Below are 21,240 nucleotides of genomic sequence, written 5' to 3' on the forward strand. Positions count from 1 at the left end.
CCAACAGATATTTGCAATTATTATTAGCTTTGCTCTTTTCTCCAAATTTTCCCAAAATATTTCTGTATGTCTGACAATCATTTCCTACTTTGCTATTTAGATCCCCAACAAGGACCTACTTTTCATTTTTCATTGTGTCAGTTGCTTTCTCTAATGCCTCAAAAAATTCTTCCACTTCTACCTTAGTAGAACCTTATGTGGGACCAAAGGTGCACATAAGCCTCATTGTCCAGTTCCCTATTCTCATATTTGCCCACATTACTGTACTTGAAATTGCTTGCCATTCAAGAAGATTAGCCTCGTATTTAGTGTTGAATACTATGGCTACTCCTTTTCCTTGATTGCCATAGTCTGAATATAAAATGTTGCATTTATTGCTCAGAAAGATCTCGCCAGTTTTTGTCTTTTTTGTTTCAGTCACCCTTATTATGTCGATCTGGTACTTATCTAATTCCTCAGCTAGCTCCATTTCTTTGCCATTCAAGCTTCTTATGCTGATAGTACCGATCTTGAACTCTGGTAATGTTGAGTTGGGGGTGTGTTTTCAGATTTGTTCCAGTAGCTGCCTTTTATCTGTTCGCCCTGGTTCCCTGGTGAAAACAACGGGGGCCTTGTTTAACTGGGCGACGCCACAGCCGGCATGAAATTTTGTCATGTTGTACCATCGTTTTTTTTATTTTGGTTTAACCAATAAGAATACAATTTGGTCGCCTAAATCCCAAATTTCCAACCCATCCTCGTTTGTTCAGCATCCAAGTAGATACCCAACAGGGTGCACCACAAGAAGGTGATGATTAGACATTAGGTCAGAAGCCCTGGTCAGTTCTCAGCATTCCTTTAAAGGCTACGTGTAGGTCTGCTCTCAGTTATACAGCTTTGACCCTTAAGCACCCCCAAAAAAAAAAGGGTATTATCAGATTTTCATGGAGTCAAAAGACTGCAAGGTAATCCACTATCCATTATAATGTGTTATTATACTGTACTTTACTGTTTCCACACTATCCACCAATGATTTTAAACTTACCATTTTCCAAGTAAAATGCTCCTCTTCACTCCTTCAGCTATGCAACTTAAAGGATGGCTTCTTGAACTCTTTCCCAACCCCTTCATGGAGTCTTGTGCATTAATTCGATAAAACATCTTCACAATTAGATAATTTAGTTACCCTATTCTAGAGAACAAAGATGTTACTTTGTTCTCTAGAATTTCATGGCAATTCAGGTCTCCAATAAACAGGGTGGGCTGACACTGAACAATAAAAATATCTACTGCCTAAAAAAATTTGCATAAATTTATGCATGCAGGGTTTCAAACCATAGCCATTCAGTTGAGGGGAAAGTATATGATCCACAGCCAAGCATCAGGATTTTTTTTTTTCCTACTGCTTTTCCCTATTGGAACCTTCAGTGGTGCAACAGGAATAAATAAATTGTGCTGTCCAATGTCACAACTGGAAATATGTCCACACTGCTTTTAACCTCCCAACTGGCTGAGGTGGATGAAATAGCCAGACCACCCTAGCTTTTTTTCATGGATCAAAACTTCATCGGCATTCTACCTTTTATTATGTCATTACCTCCCTCTGCCGTTAATCCCTTTAAGATATTTTAGAGCCATCAGTGGATTAACCATTGGTGAGTGACCTTTGTGTCACATGTCTTTACATGTACTGTGTTACTTGGAATTTCCTTTACTGTCCTAAGATATTTGACCATTTTTTTGCCTCAGAATTGATTTATTGTGTCTCTTCCCAAAAAGTGAAATGAATTTCACGTGTGAAAATAATCAATCCTCAAATGATCACTGATCAGCCTTTGCAATGAATATATTTAGCAATAGTAAATTTGCTGTATTTTATTCTTCAAATCAGTACAATGGAACAGTTGCACTGATTGTTCTTTCACTTTACTTACAATATAGAAACAATTTTTGTTTGCAAATTTTCAAATGTTTGCATTGAAAATATTATGTCAAATATTTATATTTTTAAATAATATTTATTAAAATAAATATGACCTTTTGCTTTCTTTCCTAGCAAAATACCATTATATGGATCACCACATTTCAGTTTTAGAAACAATTTTTTTTGTTTTGTTTTATGAACAAATGATGTTCAATTGCATTACCCAATTTCTGATCATAAGTCTATTTTAATATCAAAAATTTATATCCAATGATATTTTAGCAGGAACTCTTCATCTTCATGGTTTTTATTTTTTATAGGATGCACATTATGATAATATCTAGTGCATAACCACCATAGATATGTTAAAAATATAATATGAAAGATATCATATATGGAATGATTCAAAATTTATGCTCATTTTGAAGATTTTCTAATGCCCCCCCCCACTTATCCTGTCCTGGAACTCAATTGCATAACTACTCTATTCAAAATCTATTACTTCATTTTACCATTTTGACAAAAGAAATAAGGCAATAATATTGTTGAATCATGAAGCTTTTGATTCAGTACTATTTCTTTGCAATCTAAAATCAGCTGCTCTACTGTCTGCTGAAATTATTTGAAACTTTAGAAATACTATATTTCTAAAATTTTAGAAAATATGCTATATTTTCACCATGTAAAACTGTTTATATACATACCACAAAAGAAAGTTCAGTAATATTATTTTTGTTTCTTTTTCTTAAAAAATCAAAATATTACTTCTTCTAGTGTTGGTTGCTATTTCTGAAATAATCTGCATCTTAGAAATACTTGATAATAATCTTAGCTGGAGAAAATGCTAAAGGCTTAGATTACTCTCACTGTTATTGAGAAAGAAAAGAGACAACACTTCACCAGAAGTCACACTAAAGTACCTCAAGCTGTAGTACAGAATACATCAAGAATGTCTTCTTTCGTTTTCAACTGTTGATTAGCAAACATCCAAACAGAGAAATACATGTAATCCTCGTATAACATGGTCTACAAATTGTAGTAACCCATGTTCAACACATACTTATACAATGCAGTTTCGGTATGTCACGGTCTACAAATCGTAGTAACCCTTTATCTTTCATATATTTTTCACTGCACGACTTAAAAATCAAATTTTATCTTCATTAAATTTGTGTCTGCCCATCTTGCGCATGTAGTTATAAGCAGTGAATTTATATTAGGGGAAATACCCTTTAGCACACATATGTCAATTGTTTACCATATAAAGTGTTTATTGTGGAAAATTGTGTACGTTGTCTGCCAGGAAAGTGCATTAAAATTCATAAGTGTGTTAATCTCACACTAAGCACTTTATTTTCTGGTGAGTTACATTCATAATTAATATGTAATGTTTTTTTTATGTAAAAATTTATTTTTATAGTGACCATTATAGCCAATAAACCTGCAATGAAAGGAACAAACTAAAATTGAAAAGAAAATTTATTTCTTTTGAAGAAAAAATTAAAATCTTGGATCGGTTGAATGAATAATCAACAATTCAAACAATAAAACAAAATGAACATAAAATCCGAGAAAGTGTTATTGCTGGGTCAATGGAAAGTACAAAGTTGCTCATGTATGCGATATTCTAATGGAAAAAAATGGAGAAATCTCTAATGATTTGGATAGAAGATTGCACCTCAAAAAATAATTCCTTTAGATGGAAATGTTATTAAACAAAAAGCTCTCAAAGTTTATAAACATTTAAAAGAACTTGATCAAGATTCTTCAGAAGAAAGCTCTCAGCATGGATTTTGTGCCAGTAAGGATTGGTTCGAAAACTTTAAAAAGTGGTTTTCTTTGCATAATCTTAAAATCCAGGGAGCATCAGCAGACGCAGCCTGGAAATACCCAGGAGAACTTTTAAAAATCATTGGAGAAGGTGGTTATAGTGCAGACCAGGTGTTCAATGTGGATGAATCCAGGTTATGTTGAGGGGGAAAAAAAAAAAAAAAAAAAAAAAAGCCAAAACTCACCTATATTTCAAAAAATGAAAGATCAGCTCCTGGATTCAAAGTTTCCAAAGATAGAATTACTCTACTGTTTTATAGTAATGCATCAGGTGATTACATGACAAAACCAATGTTTATTAACTGATTTTCAAAGCCTCATGTTATGAAAGGGCTCAACAAGTCCACCCTACCTGTTTATTGGCAAGCCAACAAAAAGGCATGAGTTACAGCTAGGATGTTTGAAAATTGGTTTTCAAGTGTTTTGTACCCGATGTAGAAAGTTACACAAAGAAAAAGAATATAGACTTCAAAATTCTACTAATTTTAGATAATGCACCAGGCCACCCAACAAATTTAAGCTGTTCGAATATTAAAATAATTTTTTTTTGGCGCCTAATACTACTACTACTTCACTTATTCAACCATTTGACCAAGGAATAATATCAACATTTAAGTCATTATATTTGTCAAACATTCCAATTAATTTTGGAAAAAATGGAATCCAATCCAAACATGACACCTCAAACGTGGAAAGAGTTTTCAATATTGAACTGTGTGAAAATTATTTCTCTGTCCAATAATATTGAAAAAAAAAGGATTTGAATTATTTTAAAAGAAAAGGATCATATGCATTACATAATCTTTTTTTTTGGGGGGGGGGAGGTTATAGGCCTATTCAATCTACAGAAATTTCAGAGAATTTATTTTATAAATTGTTTGCAATACAACTGTTACAAACATAAATCACTTGGGGACATGCCCATCCTTTTTAGTGTAAAAAAGTATCAAAGATTTAGCTACTTCAACAATGTAACATATCTAAACTAGAAGAAAATGTTATATCTGCTGATGTTAGAACTCTTACATAAATAATTTTTTCTGACATGATTTGTCTATTAGTTATTATGTAAACAATTTACAGATTTTTGCCCACTTGCATTCTCCCATGTTATATACAGTGATTTCTTCTTTGAACTACAAGAAAAAAACCAGATAACAGAAGAAAACCATCTAGTATTTTCTTTTTCATTGGGTAAATTTACAATGTTCTTTCTTTGTGTTTTGAAAAGAAAGTGCAAATGATTTTTTTTCTTACTACTTTTGCCATTATAATATCAGATATAATTATAAGAGTGACATTTTACTGCTTTTCTCCCACACGAGAAAAAGAAATAAGACAATAATATTGTTGATTCTGTAGAAATTCATTGTAGAGGAAATTTTTATTATAAAACTTGTAATATACATATAAATAAATCTCCCACACAAGAAATTTGGAACTCATATCACATCAATGCTGTGTGTTGGCAAGGTGGAAATTTTTCAAGTTATTATTTATATATTTTATTTATTAATTTTATTTTATTATTTTAAACAGTTTACATTTCAAATGTAACGCAATTTCCCGATTGATAAAAATTGATATTGCATGGAAAACAGAATTTGAGTATTATGAAATAACATGCGCATATTCTGTTGCCGATTACTCTGTAAGTATTGCATGTTCAACTAGTAACTGTCTTTCTTTCTTTCTTTCCTATTAGAAATAAAAATTTGGTAATAACAGTAATTAATCTCATTTTATTCATTCTTCCTAAGTGAATGAGAATAATATAATATTATTGTTGCATAACTATTCTTATTATCATTATTATAGAATACAGTTTACATTTTGATAACACAATGTTTTCTGATATAAAATGATATGTACATTAAAAAAAAGTCCCTTTATCCCACATTTTGTAAAATATTACTACTACTACTACTAATAATAATAATAATGCTATTTTCTTTGTTCTATATTCCAAAGTAGCCATACATCTTGTTTCTCAGACTTTTAGCTCATCCAGAAAAACTTTGCTCTGTAAGAACTGTCACTGTGAGATTTCTGAAACTATAGAAAAATTATCCTAGTTTCATTCTGTTTTAGAAATTAAGGCTCTTCCCCATGCAAAACAAACAAATCAGCCAGCAAACATGGGTTTCCCAGGTATGAGATATGTCGTCCATAGTATATGCCTCTAAAGCAAATATCAGGAGAGTGCAACAATTTTCTTCAGTTAGTAAACCTGGATTTAACGCTGATGTAGTACTATGAGAACCTTCATCAGGGCTTTTCAACTGAAAATAAGTTATACAGTCTCATACTGAGATGATGGTTTTATCCTACCAGGAAGTCACGTTTTTCAACAAACAGGCAAAGCACTGGAAAAACACACAATATACTTGCCACATAGTTGCTTCTGCCATAATTCCAATCAAAACAAAACACGGCCTTAGTCTACTTAATCATCTTCCTGATTGAGACAACTAAGCTTGGGTAGCCAACTGGAAAAGGTCGCTGCTTTTTTTTTTTTTTTTTACTAAGTGGTGGAAGATTAGAATGTTCAATATTGGCCCGAATTCATATGGAAATATTTAGGTGGTAGATGGATTTGGTTCTGCAATAAAGCACACTGCAAGACCATCACTCAGTTTGCTGGAGGTTCGAGAAAACATATTTAGTCTCATCACTGATGCTTCCCTACATATAGTAAATAGTAATAATGTGGTATTGACTCCAAAGTCTTGTGGTAGTTCACATGAAAAAAAGTTTGCACAGAGAAGGCATAAGATACTCCAAATGGTTCTCAATATTTTTATTTTATTCCTTCAAAAATGTACTATAAGCCATTTCGAATGAATAACATGTCATCATTCTGTGTGTTATAAAAACAACTTAAAAATTCTTCTTCAAGAGGAACTGGAAAGAGTACAGTCAGGCATCTCTCTCTATCAACACTTGTAGTCCTGAAAAGGACTGTTTTGATTATCCTGAAAAAAAAAAACATTTTTGATTTCATACTGTTCAAAATTTATAGATGTTGAACAGTATGGAACACCCTAAAACAAGAGTGAACACCTGATTTTTTACTGAACATTTTATTCCTTCAAAAATATACTATTAGACATTTCGAAAGAACAATATATCATTCTATGTTATAAAAACAACTTAAAAAATTCACCTTCAAGATGAACTGGAAACAGTACAGTCAGGTATCTATCAATATTTGCAGTCCTGAAAAGGACTGTTTTGATGGCCCTGAAAAGAAACATTTTTGATTTCATACTGTTCAGAATTTAAAACTCTTGAACAGTGTGGAACACCCTAATGCAAGGGTAAACACACAAAGCAGGGCACCAGATTTTTGTCTCCTTTCTGATATTTTTTTATAGCATACATAACATTTGTGTGCAGTTTTTTTTTTTTTCAGCAGCGTTCAACCTTAGATGTCTGGAAGATTTGCCTGTTTTTCTGCTTGCTGAAGAAGGAGCATATGCATTCAGCAATGCTTTCATGATTTCTATTAGATATGTTATGGTAGGCAAACTTTTTTTCTTGTGTAGGAGAAAACTGTTCCAAATAACAAAATCCAATATATGTCCAATTCAATGAAACCATGCTTCTCCATGGATTCCATTGATGGATTGTGCAGGGATGACAGCCGAAAAACATCTTTTTTGTCTTTCCAACGTAGTGCAAAGACTTTCCCTCGCTGATAAGCTTGAATTTTCCCCTTCGATAGATTTCCTGACGCCAGATGTGGAGGCGTGACTCGCCTTTTTGCATTCACAGTACCGTAACTATCTGTACGATGCTGTAAAAGCAAATCAGCAAGTTCAGGACACATATAGTAATTATCCATTGTAGTGCAGTAACCTTTCCCTAGTAAAGGGTCTAGTAACTGCATTACTGCATGCATTGACAAGTGGAGATCCAAATATTTATCATGCTTGATTACAGTTTGCTTTCCCATATAAGGTTTGAAATCCCAAAGATATCCACTTTCCGATTCACAAAGCATAAAAAATTTACCCGATACTTCGCTTTCTTTTGGGGAATATACTGCTTACATTTCAGTCTGCCTTTGAATGGCATAAGGCTTTCATTGATCCTCAAGTCTCTCTCAGGAATGTAGAGTGATCTACATTTCTGACAGATTTTCATCAGAAAATCATAAATATTGTTGAGGAGTGGGCAAGGATGTGTTGCCTGATTGTTGTATTCCTCATTATTCTGAAAATGCAAATACTTTATGACGAGACTGAGTTGCTTTTCAGTCATAACATCACGAAACATTGGCATGTTCAGAAGCCAGTCTGTAGACCAATACATTTCGAGAGCAGGCTTTTTCACGATACCTTGCACAATCAAGAGTGCTATAAATGTAAGAAGCATGTTGATATCTATTGGGCTCCAAAGTTTACTGCAAGAATGTGGACTGTACTCAACTTGCTGATGTTGTTGGCAAGCATAAAGATTAGTCTGTTCCACTATGAAGGAAAAAATATCATTGTTTAAAAATAGACAGAAAGAGCTTAAAATGATGTTGGAGTCAAAGCCTTCATAATTCCTAGCTTACCTATTAAGGGAAACTGAGGTCAAGCTGGTGTACGTTCAGTGGTAATCACCCATCTTCTGCATGAAGACATATCTAAACTACAGGCAGAATCACTATCTTCAGAGCTAGAAAGATTTCTCTGCTCATCGGTAGAACAAGAGCTGCTCGAAAAGCAAAGGTTGAAACTTTTCTGCATCTCACGAATTTCCCTTTTCTTATCCTAAATGTTACTGCTACTTGCCATCACATAAATGAATTGTGTCTTGGGTATACTTGCTAATATTCCTTTCTGCCCAGAAATAACTGTAAGCTAACAGCCAGTAGATAGCACACTAAACAGCCTCATGCAATATCTGAATATTTTACAGGAAGAAAGTTCTTGTTTGGTTTTTTCCATCTCTCTGATTGATTAGCAGAAATCCGAAACCTATTATTCTGATATTGCATTTGTAGGATGACAATGATTTTAAATATCAATTTCCTCCTATTACCAAATATCACATAATCAAATAATATGTATATTTTCTGATTTATAATTTGCTAATTTATAATCACCACTTAGTTTCTGTATCAAAAAATTAAAGTTATGTGGAACAATTACTAGAGGAAAAATAACGATTTAAATAAAAACTCCACTATGTCTCATAACAGTTTTTGGGTGTGTGAGAGTGATCTAGTGGGGAGGGGGGGGTTAAACTATGAAAGCCAAAATAAAGTTCAATTCTATTGTAAAACAGAAATATGGAAATGAAATTTCACATTTGATGCATGTGCATATTTTCAATGATAGAATATAAGCAAAAGTACTGCTTACTTTAAAATGCAAGCATAATATCTGAACTAGCAGAAAATATATACATAATTTAAACCATAACAATTAACTTCATTTTGTAATGACCAATTATACAAGAAAACCAAGAGGGTGAAAGTGCAAAGAACATAGATTACGATATAAAGAAAAAAAATTTAGTGATATGATTAAAGAATTTCATGTTATTCTCTATAAAGCAAAGTTGCTCAAGAGCATCCTTCAGGAAATCTGTGAAGTATTCATCGAAATATTATTTTGAACAAAAATAAAAATAACAATCTGGAACATCAGCAGCTGGTTTTTTTGTTTTTTTTTTATAATATTTCAAATAATTATCGTGAATTAATTTCTTCAAAAACAAAGAAAATGTTTTGTTGAGTAAGTGATTAGAAAAATTTAGCAGAAAAAAATTAAAAATGAAATTGGTTCTCCAAGGTAAGGCAATATTTAAGTGAAGAAACTATGCAAAGATCTTTATTTTGTCCAGGGATTAAAATTGTATTGTACAATAAGAAGAGAAACACAAATAAAAATAATTTCTATATTTTTATTCTATCCAATATAACTAAGATCCAGTTACCCAGCAGAGAACAAGAAACTGCATTTCTTGTTATAGGCAACTGAGACACAGCTATGATCATGAGATAATCTGATTAAGTGTTCTCTTCAGTGTGAGGGATTATCACACCTTCTAAACGACATGACGGTCAAACTGCACTTCTTATCCATGCTCTTTTAACATGTAGTCTGAATCGTATACAGATTTACCTGGACATCTATAGACATCCTAGCTAGTCGGGAGGTTAAAGCTACCTTCCATTCAAGAGGTTCACTGTCATGAACATCACTGTCCCTCATTTCTATGTTATTACTGCCTGAATAAATCCTCATACACTTATTATTTACAAGAATCTCATCTGGGTTGTCTTCATCTCAGAAACACAAAATATTTAACACAGCATTTCTTTAAGCAGATGTTTTATTGAAAAATGTTGGTAGATGACAGTACTCTGAAAAACAGTTTAACACATATAATGGAAAATTTGAATTTATTTACAATTTTAATGTATTTCATTGCAACATGGACATCATTCAGGACGAGAGCAAAAGAAATTTTTTTTTATTCAATATATGAATAAATTAGTCAAATCTTATGCCATTTGACTCATTACATTCACATGTCTTGGTTACAGCTGAGCCAATAGGAGAAAACTATTAAAGTTCCAGAAGAAACAGGTAAAGTTGTGTAATTTAAAATTAACTTGAAAAAATTATGAACAATTTATGGTGATTACTTCCCAAAATTTGGAGATAAGCATGCAGTCTGTTTGATTAAGATTAGAGCAATGATGTAGGGTTTTGCATGTTTCAAGCAAGAGATAATCAGATTTAAATCTATTGTAGTGCAAACTCTACATCATTGCTCTAATTCAAATGCTTCAGGCCTTGCTTCTCATGAATTCTACAAGTCAATGAACTCTTGTATGTCTAGTGACAATGGCATGAGAAGCAAGGCCTGAAGCATTTGAACCCAGAAATCCTATGAAATCTTAGGATTTGATATTCTTAGATTCTGATCTTAGAACAGAATTCAGAACAGCCAGTCTGTCATAAATAGCAATGTTCATAAAAACAGTCCCTGTGCCTGTCAACAATTCCTATCTCCTATGCATATAATTGCAGGGTTTTTTCTCCCGGAAACTCGGGTTTTTCATCCCGCATACATGCAAATCGGCCCTTCAGAACACACGCAATTTACAGACAAAAATTACTAGTTGTGGTGGTGTTGGAGGTGGGCGGTAGATGGCGTTGATTCGTAGTAGAGGTAAGGTGTAGAGATAGTTGAAGATGTCCTCCCGCGATGAGTCTTCGGACTCCTTGGAGGTATCAGGAATAATAATAATAATAATAATAATAATTGTACTCAAAGAGCAAATAATTTGTTCTTCAGATTTCCTTCTATTACACATACCAGCCACTGAATTAGAAACCTTTATATAGATGTAAGTAAACATCACTTATGCAGCATATATGGAAAATACTTGATCACATGCATCACCAGGTGTTCTAAGCAACTATTTAAGAATGCAGTTGGTTGGGAATCATGAATAGTGTTGATCATAATGGGAAATACAAAGAATCTTTCAAAGTTCGATAAAGGGCTTATTGTGGGTGCCTACTGGCTGGAATCACCATTTTGAAAACAGAAAACTTGACTGGTTTCTCAAAAGGGAAGGAGATATCCCAGATGCTTAATTGGTGGAAAATAATCCACATTGCTTGTCCAAAAGACATAACTGTGGTCTTGCCTTTACAGGGTGACACCCTTTAAAGGCAAGACAGTCTGTCAGGAATGAGATTGCAGTCATCTGAGAAGGTTTGTATGGAGAAACAGAACTTTCTGTGTGCAGCAATTAACAGAAGCATTTAATGATGGCTGTTCCCAACCCTTATCTCACCAAACTATGTGCAGAGAATTGAAGAGGATCAATAATGGTAGTCACATGCCTATACATAAACCACTGATTTCTGGAAAGAACCAGAAAGTTCATATACAGTGGTGTCAGGAACAACATAACTGGATACTGGAAAAAAGTTGTCATTTGACGAGTCACAGTGTACCAACAGTTTGGCTGGAGCCCTACGAAGCACTGAACCCAGCATGCCTTGCAAACACAACTCAAGGTTCTGGAGATAGTGTCATGGTGTGGAGCATGTTCTGTTGGTACAAACTGGTTTCCTGATATTGCTGGAAGATCGGGTGTTCAAGGAATATCTGAACATTACTGCCGATCAAGTCCATCCTGCAATTTTGACTTTTTATCCAGCAGGTGATGATTGTTTCATGGATGCCAATACTACTGTCAATTGCACAAGAATTGTTCTCCAGTGGTTCAGCGAGCATGACGGTGACTTCTGCTACCACAAAGCCCGAATCAAAACCCTCCATTGAGAATGTATGGGGCATGTTAGAAAAGCAGGGAACAAAATCCTCTTCTGTCAAATCTAGGCCGATTAAAGGACTATCTGGTGAACATGTGGTATGTTGTAGAAGTAGATGCAATTCAACACCTTGTGGAATCTATGCCAAACCTCATATATGTTGTAATTTGGACTAAAGGAGGTCTAACACAGTATTAAATAAAAGTTTCTAATTCAGTGGCTGGTATGCATAGAAGTAGTAATTAAAATAAGAATGATATGGTTATCTAATGAATATAAAGCAACCACCATCCCGAAAATAATGAAAAATTATCATATTAGCATCTCCAGCCAAACTACAATCTAATATTAATAGGATTTTCATATCGTACCTTAAAGACACTTCTGAACAAATAACAATCTCTGCAAATACAATTGGTACACTACTTTCAAACCAGTATGAAAGTTAAATTCTTTCCTAACATTTACAAAGGATAAAGATATGAAAAATAATGAATCTCTAATGAATATAAAAGAAACAGACTAGCCGTTCTGTTATGATCAGAATCTAAGAAGACCAAAATTACATAACATTTCTATATTTAGAGGATTCATGTTTTACTTTCGTGCTGCTGTTTAAACTATACATAGAGGTCACTGGGAAGAGACAAAGATTTTGCACCACAGTAGATTTAAATTTTACCATTTATTCCTTATTAGGGCAATGATGCAAAACCTTGGTTCCCTAGAACTTTATTAGTGTTTTGTTCCTGTTCACTCAGCTGCAACCAAGGCACATGGAAGTACTCATGCTGACTCATTCTTGTGTTTACAACACTGGATTATACTTTGTATAATCCAGTGTTGTAAACACCATCCTTTGTATAACCAATAACATTGGTTACATAAAGGATGGAAACTGGATGCTACCAATTTTCAAAAATTAGGACTTAAACAATTTGGCTTACTCCTTTTAGGGAATAAAAATATTATTTAATTTTAGTGATACGACATATATAAATACATAGAAACATACCTCGAAACTTTTTGGGAGGTGAAGAAAGGTTTCCAGCCTCTGGATGAACAACACATCTGTCATCTACAAGGCTAAAAGAGAAAATAAATAATAATAATAAAAATAAATAAAAAATAAGTCATGCTTTCTGCACTTACCTGCATATTTTTTAGAGAGTTACAACTTTTCCATCCCTAGTATTGAAAGAAAACTTAAGTAAAATGATTTTTTCAGCATGTCATTACTGTTCTTAAATGTGTAAAACTCTTATTATCAAGCATAAGATCTTGACATACGTAACTGAGAATTTGTAAACAAAAAATCCAAACATTAGCAGCTACCATCAAATCTCATGAAACCCAAATCCCACGAAATGCTTTACTAGCATGCTTATCTCAAAGGTTCACACAGCTTAAACCACATGCTGGTCTTTAACAGTATAAAAAGCAACAAAAAACTGTTATATCACTAATATGCTTTTTTTCCCAAGAATTGATTGATCTTTAACACTGCAACTTCACAGTGTGAAAAAAATAAAATAAAATAAAAAAATTACATGTATGTGTTTTCCATTCCCTATTAAAGGTTTAAACCAATCACAACTGAAACTGAACAGATGAAACTTTATGGACAAATACACTAACAACCAAACAGTCTGTAGGAGAAAGCTTAATTTTAGAAAAAGATTATTAAATTCATATAAAATTGATTTAGCCCATAGAAGCATTTCCAGAAGTCAGGTTGAAAAAAATCTGCTAGAATGGGCAATGAATCCACAATTCTCCTCATATGAACAGAATCAAGAATTTTTAATAGATTTCTGATACAAATTCAAATATTGTGAATGGAATCTGTATAGTCAACAGCTGTTGAAGAGAGAAAAAATGCCTAAAGATATTTAAAAAAAAAAAAAAGCATTGAAAAAAAAAAAAAGATGTCACCTTCTTGTACCAGGATGCAAGAAAGGACTGCATGTTGGATATGTAAAACTGACTATGCTGCCCTCATAGCAACTAGAGAATTATACATAGATCAAAAATTAAGATAGTGGGGCAATAAAACCACTGTGTGAGTGTGGTTTGTGAAAGTTTTAATTTCTTGAATATGCATTTCAGCTTCAGATTTAGATAAATGCTAAATCACCTATAAACTTCATATGCATGATGTATTTGCTGTTATTGTTATGCATTCATATTGGTTGTCAGGTTTGCACATTATTTAGAATTTATCAAAATCAGAGGCGACTCCTGTATCAGAACCCTGCTGCAATACATTTTTTGGGGGGGGGGGTATGCTAAAACTGTCAAATAACATAAGAGAAAAATGGCATGCTGCTGTTATTTTTTATTTTTACTGACTGCTGTCAGTAAAAATAAAAAATTTGGCACCTAAATAAAAGTGCCACTTTTAATAGGTAAAGTTCTGACAGTGGATGGGTCATGGTATGCATGTTTTTGATTAATTGATGAATAACTGATGCCATGAATTAAATTAATGAATACATCAGTACATCAATCAAGATTAATTGATGAATACATCAATTAATCATGGCATCAATTAATTCAATTTATGGCATCAGTCATTCATCAATTAATCAAGGCAAAATGCATACAATGATCATCCACTGTTAGAACTTTACCTATTAAACAGTTTTATACTTTTATTTGTGATTACTTAACTATATTATATCTATTCTTCTTTTCATTAAATTATCTTGTAGTGCAGACTCCCTCTTGAAGCATATGCATCAATGTTTAATTTGCTTTCTTAAACTCATGATTTTGTTAATTTGTGTAAATGTATATGAAATGACAAGCATTCATGCGCAAGGTATGCCATTGCTATTCATGCACAACATTATCATTATCAGGCTACTACAGAGTCAAAAGATTTGTTGCGGAAGATCCAGACTCTCATGCAAAAAGATGATCAAACTGTGCCTTACACCGTTCACAGTTTCAGCACTCACCACACTCAGACAATGCATTCAATTCTTCAACCAGTTTAGATGAAAAGAAACTTCTCCTCACTCCTTTGCTCATATTCTCCTTATACAGCTTCCAGAGATGGCACCCTGTTTTACCTTTGTCTCCCTCTATTCAATGAAAATTCTCCTCCAGATTAACCTGGTAACAACTTCCCCTCACCAACTTATACATCTCAATTATATCTCCCCCTCTCCTAACTTCTATTCATAATGCTCTGCGACTTGCATTCCCTCAATCTATCCTCATAATTCACATTCTCAAGACACAACGCCAACTTAGTGAATGTTCTCTGGACTCTCTCTCTCTCGCTCTCTCTCTCTCTCTAACCTAACCAGATCTGCACAGTAGCCCATATGCAGCCTGATCAAGATCCTATATAAAAGAAACCAATAAGCTCTTTGCTTTTAAACATACACTTAAAGATCCTCCTCCTCTTCCTCAATATTGCCATAATCCAGTATGATGTTCTCACAATTTTAGCAACGTGCCATACACCACAAGCCTGTCAACACCACCACTTCCAGATCTCCCATCTCCTCCACCTCCTTCAAAATTTCCCCATTAAAGTATACTCTACATTTCATCCTTGCCTACCAAATTTTAAGATCATCTTACACCTTGTAAAATTAAACTGAAAGCCTCACCCCTTTTCCCACTCACAGTATATTCAGATCTTCCTGTAAGGCCACATCTGCTCTACTCCTCATAGTTCTTCCCAACTATGCATTATCTATAAACAGCTGCACATCTCCAGATAAGCCTGTCCAAATATCATTAATATACAAGTTATACAATAATGGTTCGCAAAGCAGCCCCCTGTGGCACACCACTAGTGGCTTTCCTCTTTTGGGATACTTGAACTGCAACCTCAGACTCTGTAGTCGCTATCTTATCTTCCACTTTGTGAAGTGGAACAATTTTAACTTCCCTCAATCCTTTTGGACTTACCCTGTTGCAAGATTCATGTTAAACAATATGAGGGTACTGTTATCTTACTGAAGAATTCATTCAAGACAGTGAGTGATATGTTGTGAAGGGGTCATGTCTTATTAACATCCAGTTTACTTAATTCTTCACACTCCTGATCATTCACTATCAGACCCTATCTTGCTCCTCATGGTATCACATTCAATGAGAATGAAATATTTTTGATCAACTGCTCACTAAATATTTATTATTATTACATGACATCTCCAAGGGCTCATCGAGGGAGGACAACTACTTTGCAACTCTCCATCTCCACCAACAACAACGAACCACCTCATTCTACACCAACACCATCTACTGCCCACTACCACCACTAGAATTTTCACAGACAATCACAAACAGCAATGCCCATGGCAGGATTCAAACATGCAGCCTTTTGGCTGGAGAGCAGATACGCTAACCACTCGGCCAACCAGACCAGATATTTCAGTTATATATCTTCCGTAGCAGTTATCAATCTACCATTTTCATCTGCTAACATCCTCCTATAATTGTTCTTTCTTCTACTTACTACATATTGAAAGATCTCTTTAGGACTTTTCTTGGTTTGATTTTACAGGAAGAAACTTCATAGTAACTTTTGTTTACTTAAGGAATGTGCAACAATTAGCTATGCCCTTGACCTGGTTATTCAATGAAAGTCTTGACATAATAGTAAAACTTGCATACTTTTGTACATATGCTCCAACTCATATATTTGTTGATGAAGCTAGAAACCTGGAGTTTATAGTAGACACTGAGTTCAAGTTTAGAGGTAATATTACTAAGATGGTTAAGTCATCATATTGCACAACTTCTTGGGTGTGGACAGCAAGGTTTTTTCCACCAGTTTATCTGGGGTTTTTCATCCCACAAGCACACAAACCAGCCCTGTGAACACACACGGATCTACAGTCAAAAATACTTCCCCCCCCCAATGAGGGGGACTCAACTCACCCCAATAGGGACAGGGGAGAAAAGGGAGGAAACTCCATACAAATAAATAAATAAAATAAATGAAAGTCTTGCAGATAGGATTCCTAAGGAGTGGAAAGAAGGCAAAATAGTATCACTCCACAAGCACTGTTCTAGGACAGAAGTTTCCAATTATAGACCAGTCTGTATGACTGCAGTTGTAATCGTGGTCATTTCTGTCTTTTTTAAAATTATAGATTTTATGGCCTTACAAGAGATACTTTAGGATCAAAGCTGGAACTGAGAGACCTCCACCTTTTAAGGAATGCAGAGAAATGATCAAAAGTCCAATCCTTACCTTCTTGTGATTCACTTCATAAGTAGATATATCTACCTGGATAGCTGACTAAATTGTATTCCTGTTGGTTTAAACCAAAATAAAATGATACTATATTAATATTATCATCATTAGATCTCCATGGAGTCAAGAGACACATCACGAAAGGTCTCACTTTCAGATGTACATCTCATCATACTGGGGGTGCTGGAAAGTTCTGATAAACCCGCCCCACTTTCATACCTTGACTTAAATGTATTCACTGTCACTGCACTCATCACACTTTCAAGCAATATATTCCTATCATCACCAGTCTACATGCAAAAACCTACTCCTCAACTCCTTGCTCATACCTTCCTTATAAAGATTCCAGCGATGGCCTCTTGTTTCCCCATCTCCATCCATTCTATGAAAAATCTCATGTACATTAATCTGGTAATTATCCCTTAACAACCTAGATGTTTCACTAATGAACCCCCCCCCCTTCTGCTTCTATCCACCAGCCTCAGCAATTTGCATCCTCTCAGTTTGTTCTCATACTCCACATTCAAGAGACTCAAAACTGACCTAGTCAATCGTCTCCAAATTCTCTCCAACAACTCATCATCCTTTTAAAAACCAGGAGTCCAAATCTGTGCTCAGTAATCCATGTGGTCTGAGCAAAGCTCTGTACAATGGAATCATAACATACTTACTTCTACATGTCAGTGTTCCCTACATCATTGCCATAATCTGCTATATCATCCTCAATGTTTTTGTAAAATGCCCACTAAATCTCAGGTCCCTATCCACCATCAACCCCGGAGCTTTCATCTCCTCCAACTCCTTTAAAATATCCCAAATAATCTTATGCTGTGCATACCATCTTTACTTCTCAAAGTTTAAAACCTTACACTTTGATACATTGAATTAACATCTCCACACACACTCGCCCATTCCTCCAGTCTATTCAAGTCCTCTTGCAAAGCTACAACATCTGTTTGACTCCAGATGGTGTTCCCCAAATTTACTTTATCTGTAAACAACTGTACATCACCAGTTAAGCCCTTCCCAATGTCATTTACACACAAATTAAACAACAATGGACTTAATACCCTTGGGGCACACCACTAATGACTTCCCCCTTTTGAGGCATTGCTCCCACATATACAATGGAGTCCAAAAGCTAAGGAAAAACTACATTTTTACTTGAATATGAAAACATTTTCATGACTACAGCCAAATATGGACATAAATTAAACTGCAAAATGATTTAGGCAAAAGTTACACATTTCCTAAGGATGTAGTTATGGCATTAATGTAAAGTGCTTACAGAAAACTATGCGGAGAGACATTTTAGTACAGAATATGTCCACCTCGAATTGTGATGCAGCTCTCACAGCGCCGTACCATGCTTAGTACCAAGTGATTCAGGAGTTCTTGAAGCAAACTGACCAACTCCTCCTTCAGATCAAGGATAAGGTCTAGTTTATTTTCTGGAGGGGAATTTTGAGCAGCAATGGGTCTCACTATTGAATCCCAAATATGGAGTTGAGAACTGAGAAGTGTGCTGGTCACTCGATTTGATTAATATCTTTGGTCTCCAGAAGTATCTCCACTGCTCGTGTACACAGGCAGTGGTGTACAATGTGGTATGACACTGTCATCCATAAAAATGAATTCTTCACCTATAGCACCATGAAACACTCGAACATGACACTGAAGAACTTCATTGCAACATTATTCACCAGTCATATCAGTTTTTCTAACACTTATAGCTTGCGCATTCATAAAGCATAATGCCTTCCCCACACCGTGACCTCAGCAGCACCGCATCTATCCCATTCAAGAATATTCTCATGATGGTAAGCAACGCCAATTTTACGCTAGATCAAGTTTCATCTAGAATCAGAGAAAAGACTAAAGCAATTCTCATCTGTAAAGAGTACGTTAGCCCATTGGGATCATGTCCACCATAGTCTACAATTAGATGTGAATAAAGGGACACAGACAACAGGCCTTCAAGGATATAGGCCTACTTGTCACAGACGTCTTACCACAGTTTGTCGAAATATCCACGTACCTGTGCTTGAATGGAGCCAACTTGTAAGCTGACCTGCCATGGTGTGTTGATTATGTTTTGCTGTTATAACCAAAATTCTGTCTTCATACCCCATAGTAGAGCAAGGACAACCTCTTAGCAAACGTCTGCAACATATTCCAGTGGTTTGAAATGCTGCCAAGAGCCTAGATATAATACTACGTAAGATTCCAAACTCTCTGGCAATATCAGTAATTCTGTGGACTTCTTCACGTTTTCCAATAATTCTTCTCCATGTGAAATCATCCAGATAATGTCTTTGAGACATTACAAGAGATCCAAGTTTGCAGCTTTATTCCTTCAAGAAAAGTGCTTCCTTCAAATTAGCTTAGCACAGCCTTTTGCCTTTTATCCTGTTGAGTGCTACCACGACTCCTTTGTGTGCAATTCAAAATCTGAATGTGTACCTGCATTCTACTCGAAATCATCAGTTATACAAATTGTCACAAGCTGATATATCTGAATTTGTGGTTGTAATCTACAGAAATAGTGCTGATACCTATCAAGTGGCCAATCTCCAATCCAATGAACTAATCTACTATCCAACTCCTTCTGTTACAATTTAATTTCCTGCTTGTCACATGGCAATCTATCAAAGGCCTTTACAAAATCTAGATGTACTATGCTACTAATCTGCCTTTAAAAAACCCATGCTGTTAATCATAGAGAATTCTGTTGATATCAATCCAGTTCTGAAATCTGGTCCTCACTAGTCTCTTATCTTGACCACAACTGCAGACAACTAGATTGGCCTATAATTCCAAGCCTTAGTCTTATCATACTGTTTATGAGACTAAACACCTTGGTCCTCTTTCCACTCCTTCAGAATTTGGGCCAATCTGAGACTCATATTGAAAAGGTAAGTTAAAGCTGTTGTAACTCCCTGGAACATTTCCTCAAGATACATGGTGAAATACCACTAAGTCTTATGGCCTTATTGACATCAAATATACTTAATTCCTCATATATACCTCTTGCTCACTCAGCACCAATGGTTTCTTCACCCTTCCCATTGCATTAGGTTACATTCAAAAGGTAAAATACTTTAATGAATTGTTCATTTAGCATGTCTGCTATATCTTCCTCCTCAGTGGTTATCATATCATTCTACCATTATCACTGACCAATATCATTCTCCCATAATTATTCTTCTTTCTACTGGCCACATATCAAAAAACTCCCTAGCATTTCTTTAAACCTCATTTGCTAACTATTGTTCATTCTGCACTTCTGCTACCCTTACTAAGTGAGTCACCTTCCTTGCTTGCTCTTTGGAATACACTCAGTCATTGGACTCTACTAGATAGTTCCTAAGTTACTGACCAAGCAGCAATGATTTCTTCTCATCCATTTCCTCATTCCATGATATAGCTGCAAACAACCTCCTCAGTTTATCATAATGACCTACCTTATAGTTCCACATATAACCCTTTCTCACAAGAATCTGGCTGAACACTGGCCTCATGTGGCTGAACACTACCCAAGTGATTACTTCTTGGTTACTTTCACCAACTAGAGGAAGATCTGACACATCATTTACAATAATATTCTCTGATGAGATAATCAAATCCAAGACCGTTGATCCTTGTGTTACTGCCTAAAACAGTTGAACTGAATGTGAGAATTACAATGAATTTCTCTACTGAGTGCTGGTGACAACATTTATGCAAGCATGTTTCAGAAAAGGCTAAGAAAAATTGTGGAAGGAAAGCTTGGAAAAGTACGAGGTGAGTTCAGGGCAAATAGGGACAGTCAGAATCAAATTTTTTGCAGTAAGACAAATAGTTTAGAAATCATGGAAATATAACATGGATATGTATTTACATTTTGTAAATCTGGAAATATCAAGAAAACATTGTCATTAAAATATGTTAGAAACAGATACCATGACCGGGGCCACATGGCATGTCGCAAAATCAGATAGTTTACC

General features: G+C 34.8%; 1 protein-coding gene across 1 annotated transcript in view; it reads right to left on the bottom strand.

The window, feature by feature from the left end:
* Itpr (Inositol 1,4,5,-trisphosphate receptor) overlaps positions 1–21,240 on the bottom strand; it is a 1,112,489-nt gene that overhangs the window by 1,072,501 nt on the left and 18,748 nt on the right. The window contains exon 2 of the mRNA XM_090401920.1: positions 13,046–13,116. Within this exon, the coding sequence (XP_090258046.1) occupies positions 13,046–13,116 (71 nt within the window). The remainder of the gene's footprint in view (positions 1–13,045; positions 13,117–21,240) is intronic.

This window comes from Typopeltis vanoorti, chromosome 2, assembly GCF_054136105.1.
Source record: "Typopeltis vanoorti isolate ZY-2024b chromosome 2, IOZ_Tvanoo_1.0, whole genome shotgun sequence".
Classification (NCBI taxonomy): Eukaryota; Metazoa; Arthropoda; class Arachnida; order Uropygi; family Thelyphonidae; genus Typopeltis; species Typopeltis vanoorti.